The sequence below is a fragment of the Anomaloglossus baeobatrachus genome, chromosome 8, assembly GCF_048569485.1.
Source record: "Anomaloglossus baeobatrachus isolate aAnoBae1 chromosome 8, aAnoBae1.hap1, whole genome shotgun sequence".
Taxonomy (NCBI): domain Eukaryota; kingdom Metazoa; phylum Chordata; class Amphibia; order Anura; family Aromobatidae; genus Anomaloglossus; species Anomaloglossus baeobatrachus.
In genome coordinates, this window is record NC_134360.1 from 47,579,516 (window position 1) to 47,600,743 (window position 21,228).

Here is a 21,228-nt window from a genome sequence, read left to right on the forward strand (position 1 = left end):
AGAGTGATCACTGAGGGTATATAGCCAAAAGTAAACAACCCGGCCGAACAGAGAAAATATATACATATATATATATATATATATATATATATATACTCCGGCACCCTGGGGGGACCAGCACCGGGTGACCGGTGTGGCTTACCGACCGCCCAAAGCGGAGTGTGTGTCCACCAGATTCCCTGCCTTAGGTCTCCCAGAGCTGCAGAGCTCGTTTCTGAAAATCCTCCACCGGCAGAATGTGTGTAAAAATGGCTGCCGGAGCTCTCAGGGGAGGAGGGAGCCGTGGGCGGCGACTAGTAAAGTGCGGGAATCTGGGGCCCCACAGTGATCAGTGAGGGGGGGGAGGAAACATAAAGTAGGCTCCAGCCCTCACTGCCGACGTGAGGTCGACCGTCCTGCCCTTACCCCTGACTGGCAAGCCCGGGGGCGGGGGTTATGGTACTAGGTCGCAGTGAAGCCGGGGACTAAATTTAATACCGCGGCCGACAAACAGGCTCGGTCGGCGCGGAAGTCCCGGTCTTCACAAACCAGCAGCTGGTGCAGCTTCTGTGAAACAAGCGCTCCATGCACAGTCCCCATGGGGACACAGAGTACCTTTAGATGCAGGGCCCTGTCCCTGAGGATAGATAGACTCCTGTCCGGCAGATTCCCACAGGGGCTGCGGAGGGAGCCCGGTCCCAGTAAATGGACGACCGGTCAGGATCCCACTTCTCCCAGAGCCTCTAAGGGATGGTGAAGGAAAACGGCATGTGGCTCCAGCCTCTGTACCCGCAATGGGTACCTCAACCTTAACAGCACCGCCGACGTAGTGGGGTGAGAAGGGAACATGCCGGGGGCCCTGTGGGGGCCCTCTTTTCTTCCAACCGATAAAATCAGCAGCTGCTGCTGACTAAAATGGGAATGCATGAGTGGATGTGTGCCTCCTTCCACACAAAGCATAAAACTGAGGAGCCCGTGATCCACGGGAGGGTGTATAGGCAGAGGGGAGGGGTTACACTTTTTCAGTGTAATACTTTGTGTGGCCTCCGGAGGCAGAAGCTATACACCCAATTGTCTGGGTCTCCCAATGGAGCGACAAAGAAACAACAGTCTTCCTCCTGGCAACATCTCAAAAGGCGAGCGGGCTGGAGTGAGGGTGGGGTGTTAAGAACCATCTGTCATGGCCGCCCCGTGACACTCTTGATATGTTAAGGGGGTAGGGTCCTGCCTTGCAGACCGGACAGAGCGAGTACGATGTGGATTAGCCTACACTTTTCTCTTGGTCTTTTAGATGGCAAGACAGGGTGGAAGGTGAGAGAAGAAGGAAGAAGAAGGAAGAAATAGAAGGAAGAAGAAGGAAAAAGAAGAAGGAAGAAGAAAGAAGAAGAAAGAAGGAGAAAGAAGACGACAGAAGAATCGGAAAAACTTAAGGTCTGGTAACACTTCCTACTGACACTAAGCTAAAACTGATTAGCTATGTGCAGGCGGTGGGTGGACTATTGCAACTCTCCACTAATCGGTCTGCCTTTTACTAAACTCTCCCCTCTCAAATCCATCCCGAATTCAGCAGCCTGGATCATATTCCTCTCCAACTGCTACACCGATGCCTCCACCTTGTGCCAGTCATTGCACTGGTTGCCCATCCGCTATAGAGTACAGTATATAAACTTTTCATTCTCACCCACAAAGCTCTCCACAGTTCTGCTCCATCTTACATCTCCTTCCTCACTTTTATCACCCTACCCAAGCCCTCAGCTCCGCTAATGACCTAAGACTGACCTCCTCCATATCTGAACCTCCCACTCCAGTCTCCAAGACTTCTTGCCAGCTGCCCCAATTCTCTGGAATGCACTACCAAGGACAATTCACTCTATTCACAATACCCACAGTATTCAGTGTGCCCTAAAAACAGATTTCTTTAGACTGGTCTATCACCTCACCTCACTTACCTAACTATTCCTGCTTTGCTTTTATAAAATCTTCTTCCAAATCTGATCCCTTGTATCATCTGTTTACACACTCCATGTACTTAATAGCACTCTGTATCTGTACTTGTACACATACTGGCTGGTGACCGGTTCAGGCAGTGTTATTTTAATACCCTATTTATTATGCTGATGGCTGGATCATACATTGAAAGCACTTTTTACCATTTACCTTTTGTGCCTCCCCTATATCCTCATAGATTTTAGCTTACTAGCTTAAGTCCTCTTGGTATCTGTTGAATTGTCAATACCAAAAAATATGGAAGCCAAAAAAATATAAAGATAAAAAATAAGTATATCCTTTATAAAACAATGATTAAAACAGTAGACACAATAAAAATGGAACAACCCAAGGAACAGATGGTATAAGGTAACAGGTAGAAGGTAAAATATCAGCATACAGGGTCCCAAATCAGGGTAAAGGAGCGGTATCTCCGTGTACCCGACGCGCGTTTCGCAAACTCAGTGCAAATCTCCTGGATGAAGCACTGAGGGTCCAAAACGCGCGTCGGATGCACGGGGATACCGCTCCATTATTTATATATTTCACCTTTTAGCTGTTACCTTATTGCCTTGTTGATATACTGTGATGTCTCAATGGTGTTTCCTTATTGTATTCTCTCACACTTGTGAGTATTTAACTTAATTCACTATTATTATTATTCGATACATTTGAAATTACACTATTGAGACGTTACATTTTAGTGACTTATTTTAACTTGGTTTGTTGATTTACATACATATATTATGGCGTGTTCCATTAATTTGTATTAGGGTTGGTGCCGGATTTCTCCAATTAATACCATGTGTTCCTTGGGTTGTTCCATTTCTATTGCGTCACTATTTTAATCACTGTTTAATAAAGGATATACATATTTTTATCTTGCATATTTTTTTCTTTTTTGGTGTTGATATGACATTTCCATATGCTTTGAGCCCCCACTAGTGGGTTGTGATATTGGTGTTATATCTGTTGAATTGTGTAAAGGCCGCTTTACACGCTGTGATCTTGATAGCGAGATCGCTAGCGTGCGTACCCGCCCCCATCGTTTGTGCGTCACGGGCAAATCGCACAAAATCGCGCGGACCCGTCACACTACTTACCTGCCTAGCGACGTCACTGTGACCGGTGAACCACCTCCTTTCTAAGGGGGCGGTTCGTTCGGCGTCACAGCGACGTCACTAAGCGGCCGCCCAATAGAAGCGGAGGGGCGGAGATGAGCGGGACGTAATATCCCGCCCACCTCCTTCCTTCCTCATTGCCGGCGGCCGCAGGTAAGGTAAGGTTCCTCGTTCCTGCGGTGTCACACATAGCGATGTGTGCTGCCGCAGGAACGACGAACAACATCGTACCTGCTGCAGCAACGATAATTGGGGATAGGGGGGCATGTCACCGATTAGCGATTTTAAACGTTTTTGCGACGATTCAAAAACGCTCATAGGTGTCACACGCAACGACATCGCTAACGCGGCCGGATGTGCGTCACAAATTCCGTGACCCCCAACGACATCGCTTTAGCGATGTCGTAGCGTGTAAAGCGGCCTTTAGTTTGTAATGTCTCTTTTTGTCTGTACATGTCCGCTTTGAATTGTATAGTGCTGCGGAATATGGTGGCGATATATAAATAAAAATGATTATTATAAATTACTATTACCCTACTGAGAAGGAGCTAACATTTTTTGCATAGAGTCAGCCTCCTTATGACAGCATCATACATCCATGGTCTTCCTGTGTTCCCCAATGAAGCGATAGAGGAACACATGTGGCCTATCCCATCCTTAAAGATACAGACGATTTGCAGCACATTAGCCTCCTCTGATCTGCATCAAAGAAATGTCATTACCCAATCTACTTTGAAATTGAAGCAATGACTCACAAAGAAATGGCAATGGATCACGCTAATAAGCCCATAATGACTGACAAGTGAACTTAAATTGTCATTAGAAATAAGTGTCATCAGACGAGCCCTCTAGTAATAATGTTGCAAGTAAAAAGAAAAAAAAATGAAAGCAGCGTTGAGTTGTCAGAAGAGCAAATAACCTCTTCATACACATGTACGCTTTCTTCAGTGCAAGTTTAGAAGGGGCAAAGAATAAGCCTCTGCCTGACACCTCTAGCACTTTCCTATCCACTGCAGAAACAAAAGGATTGTTGTCATTCATCATGTCCGATCTGTTTCTCCCGCAACATTATCTGTTAGGTGAAAGACGAGAGGTCCTAATACATGCTGGAGAACAGGGCCAACATCAATTCAGTCTGATCTGTGCCACAGGACTCCTTAGGCTAGGTTCACATTTCCGTTTTTTTGCATCAGTCACCTGCGTTGCTTGACGCTTGTGACTGATGCGTTGTACAACGGGTGACAAGAAATGGAATTTCTTGTCATGAAAAAGTGGATTCCGTTAAGAGAGAGAACGATCAGCTGATCGCAATGAAAAGCCGGCTGCCGGGTGACCAGCTGATCGCTCTCAAAAGCCGATCAGCTGATCGCAATGAAAAGCTGGCCACAGGGTTATCAGCTGATCGCTCTCAAAAGCCGATCAGCTGATCGCAATGAAAACCCGGCCGCTGGGAGATCAGCTGATCGCTCTCTAAAGCCAATCAGCTGATCACCCTAAAAAGCCAATCACTTCCGTTTAAAACCTGCATGGGGGGGAGAGAGAGAGGAACTGATTTTACCTGCTTTCGGATGTTCTGCTGGACATGCTCAGTAAAACGTGATGGATTCCTGCACTAGAATCCGTTGCATGACGCAGGATAACGGAATCCTGCACCATAGACTAACATTATGCCTCCTGACGGATTCCAATGGAATCCTGCGGTGTGCGTTTTTTTGCCGCAACAAAAAACGTTGCATGCTGCGTCCCTCCCGCCCGACGGTCAGTCAGTAAACGACTGATGCGGATGCAACGCAGGGTCATCAGTCACAATCTGCCGCTCATACAAGTCTATGGGAAACAACGGAATCTGCCAAATGGATTGCGTTGTTTATCAGAGCGGCGGATTGTGACTGATCCTAAACAACGGAAATGTGAACATAGCCTAAGGCTACTTTCACACATCAGTTTTTTCCATCAGTCACAATCCGTTTTGTGACTGATGCGACGGATCAGTCGCAGATTGTGGTACAAGTGATGCGACGGATCCCTGTAAAAAAACGGATCCGTCGTACCAGCTTTGGAGCCTAGCAATGTGATTGTGTACATACTGGGCATGCTCAAATAGAAAATGACGGAATCCAGCACTGGATTCCGTCATGCAACAGATTACGGCGGAATCCAGTACCATAGACAACCATTATATCTCTTGACGGATTGCGACGGAATCCTGCGCAGTGCGTCGTTTTAACTCTCGGAAAAACGTTACATTGTGCGTTGCTTCCGCCCCAACAGTCAGTCATTCCAGAACTGATCAGTCGCGCGACGGATGCAACACAAGACCATTAGTCACAATCCGTCGTTAATACAAGTCTATGGGAAAAACGGAATCCTGCTAATTATTTTGCAGGATTCAGTTTTTTCTCAAAGAGACGGATTGTGACTGAGCGAAAATGACGGAAATGTGATAGTAGCCTTGTGTTTTTAGCAGAGTGTGATTTGGTGTCAGCAGTTTTACCTCCAGCCCCAGACAGGATGGCCATGTGAATTACAGGACGTGCCCGGGACCTTCGCCTCGGGAACACACAGCAAACAAACAGATTGTATAAGGTCAGACAAAGCAACAAAGCATCAGGAAACAGCTTGTCACCTTCTTAGAGGTCTCAAAATCCAGACCTTCCAAAGCTTCCATGGCCAACTCCCTCCAGTCCAAATCAGTGACCCCCAGGCATGCAATCTGATAGGCCTCCCGAAACAGCTTTCTTTCCAGGTACTGATACATTGGAGTAGACTGCAAGGAATGAAACAAGACAAGTCAGGATTACATCGAATGATCCAACACTGCACACGTTTAGATGAGGCTCTGCAGTATCTTTCAGGGTGCCCCATAGTGTGCACCCCTGACAATCTGGCAGTATGCTAGTCCTTGCTGGGTCAGATGTAAGTGTACCCATCACTTTAAGTGAACCAAACTTTGTTTTTCAATACAAATTAATTCATCAATATAAACAAAATGACATTATCAAGGCATAAAATGGTTAGACAATAGGAATAATGCAAAATAACTGACTAAAGATGATATGCTTCAAGGGTTACTATAATGCAATGGCGGCCAACCTGTTATTTATTAGTAGTCCCGGCATTTCCTAAAGGTTTTAGTTTTGAAACAGCTGTACAATCCCAGGCTGGAGACCATTGTTGTATCATAATAAGTATAACAATAAGGATGCAATAATCCTGTGCTTGAAGCGTACTTTTGGCACAGGGGGCATGAAAGTTCCCATCATACAGTAGAGATCAAAATTAGAGAACAACACACAATTTCCTAAATGTTGCCGTCATTGTGAAGTCCTATGTGATTATATCCTAACACGAGGAAACTCGCTATATTTTAAGCTTATTTCATAAATTTATTTTTTTTCAAAAGCACATAATAAAAATGTAAATGAGATAAATGTCAACGAACACGGATCAAAATTAGAGAACAGTTTCAGATCCCTGCAAGTTATTGGTATTAATCTGGCACCTGGTGCTAATTTCCTTATTTATCTGACAAGCCCTATGTAACTGGCGGCGTAACTTTCCAGTTTGCACCGACTTTGTAAAAATGGTGTTCTGTTCCAAAGTGACTGAAAACCTCCGGCAGCAGGTTGTCCAGATGAATGCCAAAGGGGTGACCCTATCAGCCATAGCAAGAGAAGTTGGTAGTTCTAAGTCTGTGATTTCAAGAATATTGCATCTTTACTACATCACAAACTCTTTCAAGTCCCCCAAGAAGGCTGGTCGCCCTCGCAAGAGAGGACAGGATAATGTGGAGACTCTCCATGGGTAATTGTTTCAACGCTGCAGCTGGAATTGATCAGCATTTCAGCACTGAACAGGATAGGGATCTGTTGCATCATACAGTGTCACGACGTTTAAGAGCATTTGGACTGAAAGCCCACTCTGCAGTTACCAAACCACTCATTAGCAGAAAGAATCAAAAGGATAAACCTTTGGTGAGGAGCATGTTGTGTGGACAGAGGAGAAGGGCTCAACGGTTCATTTTAGTGATGAAAGTAAGTTTAATTTATTTGGGTCTGATGGGAAACATTATGTTCGTTGACAAACTGGGGAAAGACTAAACCCAAAGTGTGTTAAGAAGTCAGTGAAAGGTGGTGGAGGAAGGGTAATGGTTGTGGGAATGTTTTCTGCAGCAGGAGTTGGACCTCTCATACAGCTACATGGCAGACTGAATGCAAGTGTTGATCAGAACCTTCGTCAACAACACGTGGTCCTTTACTTGCGTTCATCAATCAATCAGCCGCAATTTCCATACAGGACAATGCCCCCTGTCACACAGCAAAACGGATAAGGCAGTTCCTTGAAACAGAAAACTTTGAAACAATGAAATGGACACAGCCCAGAGCCCTGATCTAAACCCAATAGAAAACCTCTTGAAAATCCTTGATGACAAAGTTATGGCCAAGAAACCCACAACAGTCAAAGAACTGTGGACGAGACTGGAAGAAGAGTGGACCAAACTCCCACCAGAGCAGTGTGAGAGACTAGTGATGTCCTGTGGCCGCAGATGTGCTGAAGTCATTCACAGCGACCGGCGGTGCACGTCCTACTGATTGTGACTGTTGTTACTTGCAGAAAATGTACTTATAATCTTTCTCTGTGCTACACTCATTGCTGTTCTCTAATTATGATCCTTACGTTTTGGGCAAAATAAATGTTTCATGTTGATAAATTTTTGATTTTTCGTAAACCCTGTTCTAGGGGCATGCTGCACCCCTTACACAAAACCTCCAAATGTTCATCAATGTAGATTACATTATTTCTGGAAAAAAAGCAAGTGATCATACATTGTTCTCTAATTTTGATCTCCAGTGTATATGTCAACTGCAAGTACTTGAATCCACCCAATAGAGGCCGTAGGATTGTTATTTTGGTTAAAAAAACCTTTAGTAAAAGCCTGGCCGGATAGCATGTAGTGATGACAATTATACACCTTCCCCCAGGGCGACGCAGATTTCCAGTCTCACCTGTGGAACATCGACAGAAGACATGGAGTAGACGTGTAAACAGAAGATTTTGGATCCGTTGTACCCCACTACAAAGCCCTGAAGCTTCTGCTGATGTACCGGGAAGTTGCTAGCTTTGATGTTGAGGTATCCTCCTCCAGAAAAGCACAACATGTCCTCGCCCTGGGTGTTCCAGGCTACACTGTTAGCGTTGGGCTCCTACAAGATGTAGCAAAGATATCTGTAAGGACACTGTACACCATATGGCTGTTATGAGCCGCTCATATTTGACATTCCCTATATTTTGCATCCATTATAAATTAAAGAATTTGTCCACGAATACCGTGTTTTTCAAAAAATGAGCCCTCCCCCAAAAATAAGCCCTAGCAGGGATTTTCAGCATTTTCGGAGCAAGGCTCAAATATAAGCCCTACCTCGCAAATAAGCCCTAGTCGCGGATCAATAATGAAGTGTCCATGCAGCTAAAAAGTTACAGATACTGCAGGACACTTCATTACAGACAGCGAACACCCCGCAATCACACTAACGCACCGCTGAGCGGCAGGACCAGCAGTGATCGCACCCCCGCACACATTAGCTCTCACACACACAATCAGATCTCACACACACACATCCGATCTCTCACACAAACATCGGATCGCACACACAATCAGATCGCACACACAATCAGATCGCACACACAGTCAGATCGCATACACAGTCAGATCGCATACACAGTCAGATCGCACACACAATCAGATCGCACACACAGTCAGATCGCACACACAGTCAGATCGCACACACAATCAGATCGCACACACAATCAGATCGCACACACAATCAGATCGCACACACAGTCAGATCGCACACACAATCAGATCGCACACACAATCAGATCGCACACACAGTCAGATCGCATACACAGTCAGATCGCATACACAGTCAGATCGCATACACAATCAGATCGCACACACACATCCGATCTCTCACACAAACATCGGATCGCACACACAATCAGATCGCATACATAATCAGATCGCGCACACACAATCAGATCGCGCACACACAATCAGATCGCACACACAGTCAGATCGCACACACAATCAGATCGCACACACAATCAGATCGCACACACAGTCAGATCGCACACACAGTCAGATCGCACACACAGTCAGATCGCACACACAGTCAGATCGCACACACAGTCAGATCGCACACACAGTCAGATCGCACACACAGTCAGATCGCACACACAGTCAGATCGCACACACAATCAGATCGCACACAAACATCGGATCACACACATAAACAAATCACACATCGGATCGCACACATACTCACCACATCCAGCGACACCGATTTCTTCTCGCCGGCAGAATCCTGAGAGGCAGTGCGGTGGAGTGCAAGGACCTGCCTCAACAGGACCTGCGGACAAACGTGACTTCCTCCCATCATTCCCTGCGGCCAGAAGTGCTGGATGTGATGTGTATGTGAGCGATCTGCTGTGTGTCAGCATGTCAGCCAGCAGCAGGAGAGGACGGCTTGCAGCACCCACCGGAGATCAAGGGAGGACCTGGGAGCCATGCAGACGTCCGGGTCTGGTAAGTGTGAGTCTCCTGGGAAGTGGGGGGATGGGGGTCTGCTTTTCTGGGGGGGGTAAAATTACCCCCCAACCGTGATTCTCCAAGAGTAAGACCTCCTCCAAAAATAAGCCTTAGTGCTGTTTTGGGGGGCAAAAAAAATACAAGATAGTGTCTTATTTTTGGAAAAACACCATAGAACACTCCCTTTCACAATCTGAGGGTTTCCTCCGCTAAAATAAAAAGATTATACTCACCTCCTGTGTCGGTGTCGTTCCAGCGGTGTCGGCACTTGCTCTTGTGAGAAAAGCTGGAGATGACTGGGTGCAGAGCTTGTGTAACGGAACAACCTTACATGAGCCCCGAGACAGCGAGTGCCGGAACCGCACGGGCACCGGAGGTGAGTACAAGCTTTTTTTTATTTTAACGGAGGCAAAAATGGGGAATGAGAAGGAGTTGTCTAAGAAATAGACAACCTCTTTAACCCTGATAATCTCCATTCCTGACCTGAAACAGCAGCTCCTTGGTTGTGATGTCGTAAACTAGACACATGTTATTCTCATCCACCACGGCGAGTTTGTTGCGGCTGGCGCTCATGTCCAAGCAGCGGACGGATGTGGCTTGTTTCAGTAACGTGATGGCAAAGAGATTGTCCACGAAAATCTTCAGGATCTATTTGTAGACAGAATGATAGAGGAGTTCCCTCATTTACTGTGCACGACTATAACAGAAGGTGATGTTGCTGGAAAATAACGTAAGAGCAAAGATTAATGCAGACGACGAGAGTACATAATGGGGGAATGTATCTAGTATTCCCTGCAAGAAGTAAAGCATGCCTGCAAAAAAATGAAGCAGTCACACAGCGCCACCAACTGGTTGGTTATCGGGTTTTTCTTTCAATTGCAATTATGTAAAAAAGTGATGTTACACCTTTTCAAAGTCAATGGATATTCACTCTCTTGCCACAGAAATTTTTACATAACCTTCAGGTTCTTTCTCAACACCCAACAATATGCAACATTTAAGACAATACATGAAAAATACTTAAGGCCCTGTGCGCACGCTGCGTTTTTTGCCGTGGATTTGCTACATGAATTGCTGCAGAAAATGTTCATAACCTTTATGCAGTCATTCCCCAGCAAAACCTATGGTTAAAGAAAAATGCGTTTTTTTTCCCCTACAGGTTTTGCTGCAGAATTTCTGCAGCAAAAAGAATGTGCATGTCACTTCTTTTCCGCAGCTACCTGCGGTTTTTGCCATAGATAATGGTAAAAAAACGCAGGGAACAACTTGCGGAAAATTCACGGCAAAACTGCAACAAACCGCGGTAAAACCGAATGCAGTTTTTTGCGTTTTTTTTGCTGTAGGTGAGGTAATATTTCAGAGGGTGCTAAATTTTCTTAAGACAATTCCATTTTCTAGTGCGCACATAGCCTAAGGGCGGCTTTGCACGTTGCGACATCGCAAGCCGATGCTGCGATGTCGCACACGATAGTCCCCGCCCCCGTCGCAGGTACGATATCGTGTGATAGCTGGCGTAGCGAAAATTATCGCTACGCCAGCTTCACATGCACTCACCTGCCCTGCGACCGTCGCTCTGGCCGGCAACCCGCCTCCTTCCTAAGGGCGCGGGTCGTGCGGCGTCATAGCGACGTCACACGGCAGGCGGCCAATAGCGGCGGAGATGTGCAGGATGTAAACATCCCGCCCACCTCCTTCCTTCCGCATATCCTACGGGAGCCGCGGTGACGCCGGTAGGAGATGTTCCTCGTTCCTGCGGCTTCACACACAGCGATGTGTGCTGCCTCAGGAGCGAGGAACAACATCGGACCGTCGCGTCAGCGTAATTATGGATTACGCCGACGCTGCACCGATGATACGATTACGACGATTTTGCGCTCGTTAATCGTATCATCTAGGATTTACACACTACGATGTCGCATGCGATGCCGGATGTGCGTCACTTTCAATTTGACCCCACCGACATCGCACCTGCGATGTCATAGTGTGCAAAGCCCGCCTAAAAGTTGCTTTGGGAGAATTTTTCAATATAAATCAGAATACCCATTGAGGAACAATTATTGAGACCATGCAAATTTTTACCAATTGCAAAAATCACTAAATTCATTAAATTGTCTTATTCTGTTAATAGATGTGCTGCATTTCATATTTTTGAGACGGATTCTAATTTTCTTGTCAACCCCTTCCCTACGGAGAATGTACCTGTAAGGCTGTGTGCGCACATGTGCGTTTTTCATGCATTTACGCTGTGTATTGCACTGCAGCGTAAAGGCATGCGTCCTGCGTCCCCAGCACAATCTATGAAGATTGTGCATAATCCATCTGCACGTTGCGTTTGAGAGCGCAGCGATTTGCATGCTGAAATTTTGATCCAAATCGCTGCGCTCAAAAAAGCAACATGTCACTTATTTTGTGCCCTTTGGATGCTGCTCCCACTCTGTCTATGGGAGACGCAGCATCCCGAGCGCATGAAATCGGCATCTATTCTGCAGACACACTGCATCCATTACGCAGTGTTTCTGCAGCGATTTGAAGCGCACACGCACTGCCCAAATCGCTGCAGAATTTTCAGCATGACACTACGCCACGTGCGCACATAGCCTAACTCTTATGTTGAATGTGCATGTATGCACAAGCTCCACAAATGGCAGGTGCCACCTGCAGTATACAGCAAGAACATGCCTTTAACAGCGACTGGACCACTGTTGTTTAACCAATTAGATGCTGCTGCCAAGCTCCGACAGCTGCCCTCAAATGGTTCTGATTAGTGCAGGTATTTTTTCACAGTATCCATTTTTTTTTTGTTAAATTGGAATCTATGGAAAACGGATCCATTAACTGATTGATATTTATAGAATATAACATTTCAGCTCACCTGATAAAGTGCACGGTGCAGAGCAGGTTGAGACTAAAGCGGGCTTTACACACGGCGATATCGGTCCCGATATCGCTAGTGTGGGTACCCGCCCCCATCTGTTGCGCGACACGGGCAAATCGCTGCCCGTGCCGCACAACATCGCCCAGACCCGTCACACATACTTACCTGCCCGGCGACGTCGCTGTGACCGGCGAACCGCCTCCTTTCTAAGGGGGCGGTCCGTTCGGCGTCACAGCGACGTCACTGAGCGGCCGCCCAATAGCAGCAGAGGGGCGGAGCTGAGCGGGACGTAACATCCCGCCCACCTCCTTCCTTCCGCATAGCGGCCGGGAGGCAGGTAAGGAGAGCTTCCTCATTCCTGCAGCGTCACACGGAGCGATGTGTGCTGCCGCAGGAACGAGGAACAACCTCGTTACTGCTGCAGTAACGATTTTTGAGAATGAACCCCCCCATGTCACCGATGAGCGATTTTGCACGTTTTTGCAATAATGCAAAATCGCTCATCGGTGTCACACGCAACGGCATCGCTAATGCGGCCGGATGTGCGTCACCAATTCCGTGACCCCAACGAGTTCGCATTAGCGATGTCGTAGCGTGTAAAGCCCCCTTTAAGGGCCACTTTGGGCCAGAAACCAGTTACCTGTACCTGTCTTGTATCATTTTATATTTTTTTATCCACCTACCTTGGTTTTTTTTTAACTATATTTTTATTCAAAATTCTTCAATAACATATAACACTGGCATTATCGAATTCAGCATTGTAAATTCAATTCAAAAACATTACATTGTCCTGTTTGATCATCACAAATTCCATACCAGTTTTTAAAATCAATAACCGTAACATGGCAAGATAAAGCAAAGGAAAGCAGCAACCCCTAAGCCCATCATACTTATCATTCCCCCCATTTAACCCTTGTGAACATGGTAATGACATAGAATAAAGAAGTCCCACTCAAAAAAGAGAATTTTGTTTACTTACCGTAAATTCTTTTTCTTATAGTTCCGTATTGGGAGACCCAGACCATGGGTGTTTAGCTTCTACCTCCGGAGGACACACAAAGTACTACACTTAAAAGTGTAGCTCCTCCCTCTGAGCTTATACACCCCCTGGAGAACCAGATCTAGCCAGTTTAGTGCAAAAGCTGAAGGAGAATAGCCACCCACAAGTAAAACAGAGTAAGAACCGGAACAACCGGAGACTCTGTCCACGACAACAGCCGGTGATAACACGCGGAACAAGAAACTGCCAACAGGCAACAGGGAGGGAGCTGGGTCTCCCAATACGGAACTATAAGAAAAAGAATTTACAGTAAGTAAACAAAATTCTCTTTTTCTTTATCGTTCCTATGGGAGACCCAGACCATGGGACGTCTCAAAGCAGTCCATGGGTGGGAAATAAACAGAAAAACTAAGAAGTAGGCGGAGCCTAACTTCACAAATGGGCAACAGCCGCCTGAAGGATGCGTCTGCCCAAGCTAGCATCTGCCGAAGCATGAGCATGCACTTGGTAGTGCTTCGAAAAGGTATGCAGGCTAGTCCAAGTGGCAGCCTGACAGACTTGCTGAGCCGTAGCCTGGTGCCTGAAAGCCCAAGAGGCACCGACAGCTCTGGTCGAGTGTGCTTTGATCCCCGGTGGGGGAGGCACCTGAGTACTCTGGTAGGCGTCCGAAATGGTCGACATAATCCAACGGGCTAAGGTCGGCTTAGAAGCAGAGAGGCCCTTGCGCCGGCCTGTGGTTAGCACAAAAAGAGAAGTGCACCGCCTAAGAGCAGCGGTGCGAGACACATAGATCCGGAGAGCACGCACCAGATCCAGAGTATGCAGCGCTTTCTCCAAGCGATGAACAGGAGCCGGACAAAAGGAAGGTAGAGTAATGTCCTGGTTAAGGTGGAAAGGAGAGACCACCTTAGGAAGAAAGTCCGGAGTCGGACGGAGAACCACCTTGTCTTGATGAAAAACCAAAAAAGGTGACTCCGAGGAGAGCGCAGCCAAATCAGAGACTCTCCTGAGGGAAGTTATGGCCACCAGAAAGGCCACTTTCTGTGAAAGACGAAACAAAGAAACCTCCCTAAGGGGCTCAAAGGGGGGTTTCTGCAAAACCGTGAGAACCAAATTAAGGTCCCAGGGATCTAAGGGCCGCCGGTAAGGCGGAATGATGTGAGACGCGCCTTGCATGAAGGTGCGGACCTGAGCCAGCCGAGCGAGACGCCGCTGGAACAGCACTGATAGAGCTGAGACTTGTCCCTTGAGAGAGTTGAGGGACAGTCCTAGCTGCAGACCGGACTGTAGAAAGGACAGAAGGGTCGGCAAGGAGAATGGCCAAGGAGGATGGCCGGAAGAGCGACACCAGGACAGGAAAATTTTCCAAGTCCTGTGATAGATCTTGGCGGAGGAAGACTTACAGGCCCGAGTCATAGTGGAGATGACTTCAGGAGGAATACCAGAAGCCGTCAAGATCCAGGACTCAAGAGCCACGCCGTCAATTTGAGAGCCGCAGAATTCAGGCGGAAAAACTGACCTTGCGAGAGAAGGTCTGAACGGTCCGGGAGATGCCACGGCACCTCTACGGACAGATGGAGCAGGTCTGGGTACCAAGCTCGCCTGGGCCAGTCCGGTGCAATGAGGATGACTCGACGACCCTCCATTCTGATCTTGCGCAGGACTCTGGGCAAGAGAGCTAGAGGGGGAAACACGTAGGACAGACGAAACTGGGACCAGTCTTGAACCAGAGCGTCCGCGGCGAAGGCCTGAGGATCATGGGAGCGAGCCACGTAAACCGGAACCTTGTTGTTGTGACGGGATGCCATTAGATCCACGTCCGGAGTTCCCCACTTGCGGCAGATTGACTGAAACACTGCCGGGTGCAGGGACCACTCGCCACCGTCCACGGATTGACGGCTGAGATAATCTGCTTCCCAGTTTTCTACGCCTGGGATGTGGACTGCGGATATGGTGGACTTGGAGTCCTCCGCCCATTGAAAAATGCGTTGGACCTCCAACATTGCCAGGCGGCTGCGTGTCCCGCCTTGGTGATTGATGTAGGCAACCGCTGTCGCGTTGTCTGACTGGACTCGAATGTGCCTGCCCGCCAACAGGTGGTGAAAAGCTAGGAGAGCTAGAAGCACAGCTCTGGTTTCCAGCACATTGATTGAAAGGGCTGACTCGGACGGAGTCCAAGTGCCCTGTGCTCTGTGGTGGAGATATACCGCTCCCCAGCCGGAAAGGCTGGCATCCGTGGTGAGAATCACCCAGGACAGGGCCAGGAAGGAGCGCCCCTGGGACAGAGAGAGGGGCCGAAGCCACCACTGAAGAGAGCTCCTGCTCTGTGGCGACAGAGCCACTAACCTGTGCAAGGAGGAAGGCCGCTTGTCCCAACAGCGGAGAATGTCCAGCTGCAGGGGACGCAGATGGAACTGGGCAAAGGGAACAGCCTCCATTGACGCCACCATTTGACCCAGCACCTGCATCAAGCGCCTGAGGGAATAACGGCGAGGTCTCAGCAGAGAGCGCACCGCCAGTTGGAGGGACTGCTGTTTGACTACTGGCAACTTCACAAGTGCCGGCAAAGTCTCGAACTGCATCCCTAGGTACGTGAGACTCTGGGTCGGAGTCAGAGTGGATTTGGGAAGATTGACAAGCCACCCGAACTGGGCTAGAGTGGCGAGAGTGAGCGAGACACTCCGCTGACAGTCCACGCTGGATGACGCCTTGACTAGAAGGTCGTCCAGGTAAGGAATCACTGCCAACCCCTGTAGGTGCAGGACCGCAATCACTGCTGCCATGACCTTGGTGAATACCCGAGGAGCTGTGGCCAACCCGAAAGGAAGAGCCACAAATTGGAAATGATCTTCTCCGATTGCAAAACGTAGCCAACGCTGGTGAGAAACTGCAATTGGCACATGCAGATAGGCATCTCTGATGTCGATGGACGCCAGGAAATCTCCTTGGGTCATCGAGGCAATGACTGATCGCAGAGACTCCATGCGAAAGTGCCGCACCTGAACATGCTTGTTGAGAAGCTTGAGATCCAGGATGGGCCGGAAGGAACCGTCCTTTTTGGGGACTAGGAAGTGATTTGAGTAGAAACCTCTGAACCGTTCCAGAGTGGGAACAGGTACAATCACTCCGCTTGCCTGCAGGGATGCCACGGCCTGTGAGAAGGCGGCGACCTTGGAGCAGGGGGGAGTTGAGAGAAAAAATCTGTTTGGCGGGCTGTAAGAGAATTCTATCCTGTAGCCGTGGGAGATGATATCCCGCACCCACTGATCGGAGACGTGTTGAAACCACGCGTCGCCAAAGTGGGAGAGCCTGCCACCGACTAAGGACGTTGCTGGCGCGGACAGATAGTCACGAGGAAGCTGCCTTGGTGGCAGCACCTCCTGCGGTCTTCTGTGGACGCGCTTTTGGGCGCCAGTTGGATTTCTGGTCCTTGGCTGAGTTAGTGGACGAGGCCGAGGGCTTAGAGGACGACCAGTTGGAGGAACGAAAGGAACGAAACCTCGACTGATTCCTACCCTGGACAGGTTTCCTGGTTTTGGTTTGTGGCATGGAAGTACTCTTCCCGCCAGTAGCTTCCTTAATAATTTCATCCAGCTATTCTCCGAACAGCCGGGAACCAGCAAAAGGGAGCCCAGCAAGGTACTTCTTTGAAGAAGCATCTGCCTTCCACTCTCGAAGCCACAAGATCCTGCGGATAGCGAGGGAATTAGCCGAAGCCACCGCAGTGCGGTGAGAAGCCTCCAGCATGGCAGACATGGCATAGGATGAAAAAGCTGAAGCTTGGGAAGTTAAGGGAACCAATTCGGGCATAGATTCCCTGGTGAGGGAAGGCATCTCCTCTAGAGAAGCAGAGATGGCTTTGAGAGCCCACACTGCTGCAAAAGTCGGGGAAAACGAGGCCCCCGCCGCTTCATATACGGATTTGGCCAGAAGGTCAATCTGGCGGTCAGTGGAATCCTTAAGGGAGGTGCCATCAGCCACCGACACAACGGTCCGGGCTGAGAGCCTAGACACCGGAGGGTCTACCTTTGGGGAATGAGCCCACTCTTTGACCACCTCAGGTGGAAATGGAAACCGGTCATCATAACCACGCTTTGGGAAGCGTTTGTCAGGACAGGCCCTGGGCTTGGTCACAGCGGCCTGAAAACTGGAGTGGTTAAAGAACACACTCTTTGCTCTCTTAGGCGAGGTAAACTGGTGCTTTTCTGCCAGAGAGGGTTGCTCCTCTGATACTGGCGGATTGAGATCCAGTACAGAATTAATGGAGGCAATCAAATCACTAACATCTGAGTCACTTTCGGACAGATCAATGGGGTACATGGAGTTAACCTCCGAGCCCCCCGTAAAGACATCCTCCTCGTCCTGCGAGTCAGCTCCTGAATCAGAGCCGCGGGACGAGGAAGGAGAGGGAACCCTGCGTCTCTTCTTAGGAGGACGGGGTCTGGGACCAGATGAATCCTCTGTGAGCTCCGGTCCTGAGAGACCCCTAGCAGCAGAGGCACCCTGTGAAGGGGGCTGATACATGTTCAGCAAAGTCCTGGACAGAAGTCCCATGGAGTCAGCAAAAGACTGGGAGATAGACCTAGAAAAGGATTCTACCCAAGCCGGGGGTTCAGCCACAGGAGCAGGGGCAGCCTGAGAGACCCCTGGGGGTGAGACTCCAGGCTGAGGCACCGCCAGGTTAGAGCAGGCATCACAATGTGGGAATATGCTCGGTTCAGGCAGCAGGAGCTTACATGCAGTGCATACTGAATACAGCTTTGGAGCCTTGCTCCTCGTGTGAGACATGCTGCTGGAGTGGGGGCTCTGCCAGAGAATGAACCCCAGAGAGTATAAACAGAGGTCCACAACCGGAGACCGGTTGTGGCTTACCAGACCGCTGGAGTGGTGTTGTGTGCCCTCCAGATCCCGAAGCCCGGACCCCCAAGCACAGCACCTCAGCAGAAATGCTGCAGACCAGCGCTGCAATGTGACTGATCGCAGAGAGAACGCTGAGAAAATGGCCGCCGGAGCGAAGAGAGGGGGCGGGACTTGCTTGAGGAGCGGGTTCTGGAGGGCCATAGAGACCTACAGGGGAGGGGACACACACTGCAGTGGGGAGTGTCCCTCCCCTGTGCCGAACGGCCGCCGGGCGGAGCCGAGCCTGTCCCTCTGCATGAGTGACATGCAAGGGCAGTGAAACCGAAACTAGGCCTCCGGCGGAGCCGGGGCCTAAATTTGAGCGGCGCGGCCGGCGCGCAGGCACCATCGGCGCGGTTCTCAGGCGACAGCTAGAGAACCCGCCGGAAATGTCAAAAAACACAATAAGCACACTCTCCCACAACAATAATGTACAGGGACCCCGAAAAGTAAACGTCTCAGGTACTTAGCTTGCTGAGACGCAGGGCCAAGTCCCTGGGGATGAGTGCTCCAGTCCAGCAGGATCCTGAAGGGCTGCGGATGGAGACCGGTCTCCTGCCAAGCATGGAGACCGTGCTGGCTCCCACTTCAAGCCAGAGCCCAGGAGGGATGGTGAAGGAGCACGGCATGTAAGGCTCCAGCCTAGGAATCAACCTTACAACACCACCGACACAGTGGGGTGAGAAGGGACATGCCGGGAGTCCACACTTGGACCCGCTTTTCTTCAAACTCTTTCCAAAAATCAAAGAAATCAGATGAGAATGCATGTGTGGATGTATGACCTCCTGAACACAAAGCGATAAACTGGCTAGATCTGGTTCTCCAGGGGGTGTATAAGCTCAGAGGGAGGAGCTACACTTTTAAGTGTAGTACTTTGTGTGTCCTCCGGAGGCAGAAGCTAAACACTCATGGTCTGGGTCTCCCATAGGAACGATAAAGAAATTGGTTATTTCCTCCTTGCCCAACTTGGTTCCTTTTAGTCACCTTTCGGCCTTTCCTCCCCCACCTCCAAGCCATCCAATGTAGCCTTCATTTTTTCGGTATGATACCAGACTGTGTCCTTGAAAGGAGACATAATCCTGACTATCTCATCCCGAGTACAATAGGCCAGTATGAATTTCTTCCATTTGTTAAAGTGCTGTTGTATTCTATCCGCCCTCCTTTCTGCATCCAGTCCTTCTATTTCAAGAAGATGCATGAGCTGACCCAAGATCTCATCAATCGTCAGGACCCTAGACTCCAACCAATTTTTAAATATCGCTCTCTTGGCTGCCAGAAGTATCACATGTATAAGTCTGGGTCACCTACCTTGTTTTTATGCTTTTTTGCACTGAATAAAATTCAAAAAATGTTTACAGATTTGTGCAGATTGTTCTGTATCTGCATTTTGAAACTGATCCAGTAAGCAAGAAACAGATCCTTTACAAAACAAAGACAAACAGATGGCTAAATAGCAATCCCTTAACGGATCCGTTCTTCATAGACTCCAATGTTAAAAAACAGATCCAGCAAAAATCCTTTTTTTCAAAACAGCCAAAAAGTTGTGTTTCCCCAACTTTTTTTTTTGCCAACGGATTGCTGCTAGATCCGTTCTAATGGAAGATTATGTGACACCCCTGACTCTATCAGGGCGTCACAGGGAACTACACACCTGTATCTCATGGTGCAGAACCCACCCTCCATGGTTCTGGAATCCTAACTACCGGTATTGCTTCCATCAGCACTCAAATCCTAACCACACCTCACACCACGCCCTGTCAGGCACACCAGTGGGTGGTCTAGCTGGAATAGGGCTGCCCGCCTAGGGGTCAGGCAGACTGGTGGGAGGGAGGAGAAGGGAATTTTGTTTACTTACCGTAAATTCCTTTTCTTCTAGCTCCAATTGGGAGACCCAGACAATTGGGGTGTATAGCTATTGCCTCTGGAGGCCACACAAAGTATTACACTTAAAAGTGTAAGGCCCCTCCCCTTCTGGCTATACACCCCCAGTGGGATCACTGGCTCACCAGTTTTAGTGCCAAGCAAGAAGGAGGAAAGCCAATAACTGGTTTAAAGACCAATTCAATCCGAGGAAACATCGGAGAACTGAACCATACCACATGAACAACATGTGTACCCGAAAAAACAGAAAAACCCAGAGAAAACAGGGCGGGTGCTGGGTCTCCCAATTGGAGCTAGAAGAAAAGGAATTTACGGTAAGTAAACAAAATTCCCTTCTTCTTTTTCGCTCCTAATTGGGAGACCCAGACAATTGGGACGTCCAAAAGCAGTCCCTGGGTGGGTAAAAGAATACCTCGTGATAGGGCCGTCAAACAGCCCTTTCCTACAGGTGGGCAATTGCCGCCTGAAGGACTTATCTACCTAGGCTGGCGTCTGCCGAAGCGTAGGTATGCACCTGAAAATGCTTGGTAAAAGTATGCAGACCCAATCAGGTAGGTGCCTGACACACCTGCTGAGCCGTAGCCTGGTGCCGTAATGTCCAGGATGCACCCACGGCTCTGGTAGAATGGGCCTTCGGCCTTGAGAGAACCAGAAGCCCAGTAGAACTGTAGGTTTCAAGAATTGGTTCCTCGATCCCCCGAGCAAGGGTGGATTTGGAAGCTTGCGACTGTTTACGCCGACCAGCGACAAGGACAAAGAGTGCATCCGGGTGGCGCAGGAGCGCCATGCGGGAAGTAGAACCTGAGTGCTCTCACCAGAACCAACAGATGCAAATCTTTCTGAAATTGATGGACTGGACGAGGACACAAAGAAGGTGAGGTGATATCCTGATTGATAT

General features: G+C 48.7%; 1 protein-coding gene across 2 annotated transcripts in view; it reads right to left on the reverse strand.

Annotated features, from left to right (window-relative positions):
* IFT122 (intraflagellar transport 122) overlaps positions 1-21,228 on the reverse strand; it is a 120,938-nt gene that overhangs the window by 61,556 nt on the left and 38,154 nt on the right. For both annotated transcript variants that reach the window (XM_075321574.1, XM_075321573.1), the window contains 3 exons: positions 10,159-10,323; positions 8,093-8,290; positions 5,713-5,853 (listed from right to left, as the gene is read on the reverse strand). In XM_075321574.1, the coding sequence (XP_075177689.1) occupies positions 5,713-5,853; positions 8,093-8,290; positions 10,159-10,323 (504 nt within the window). The remainder of the gene's footprint in view (positions 1-5,712; positions 5,854-8,092; positions 8,291-10,158; positions 10,324-21,228) is intronic.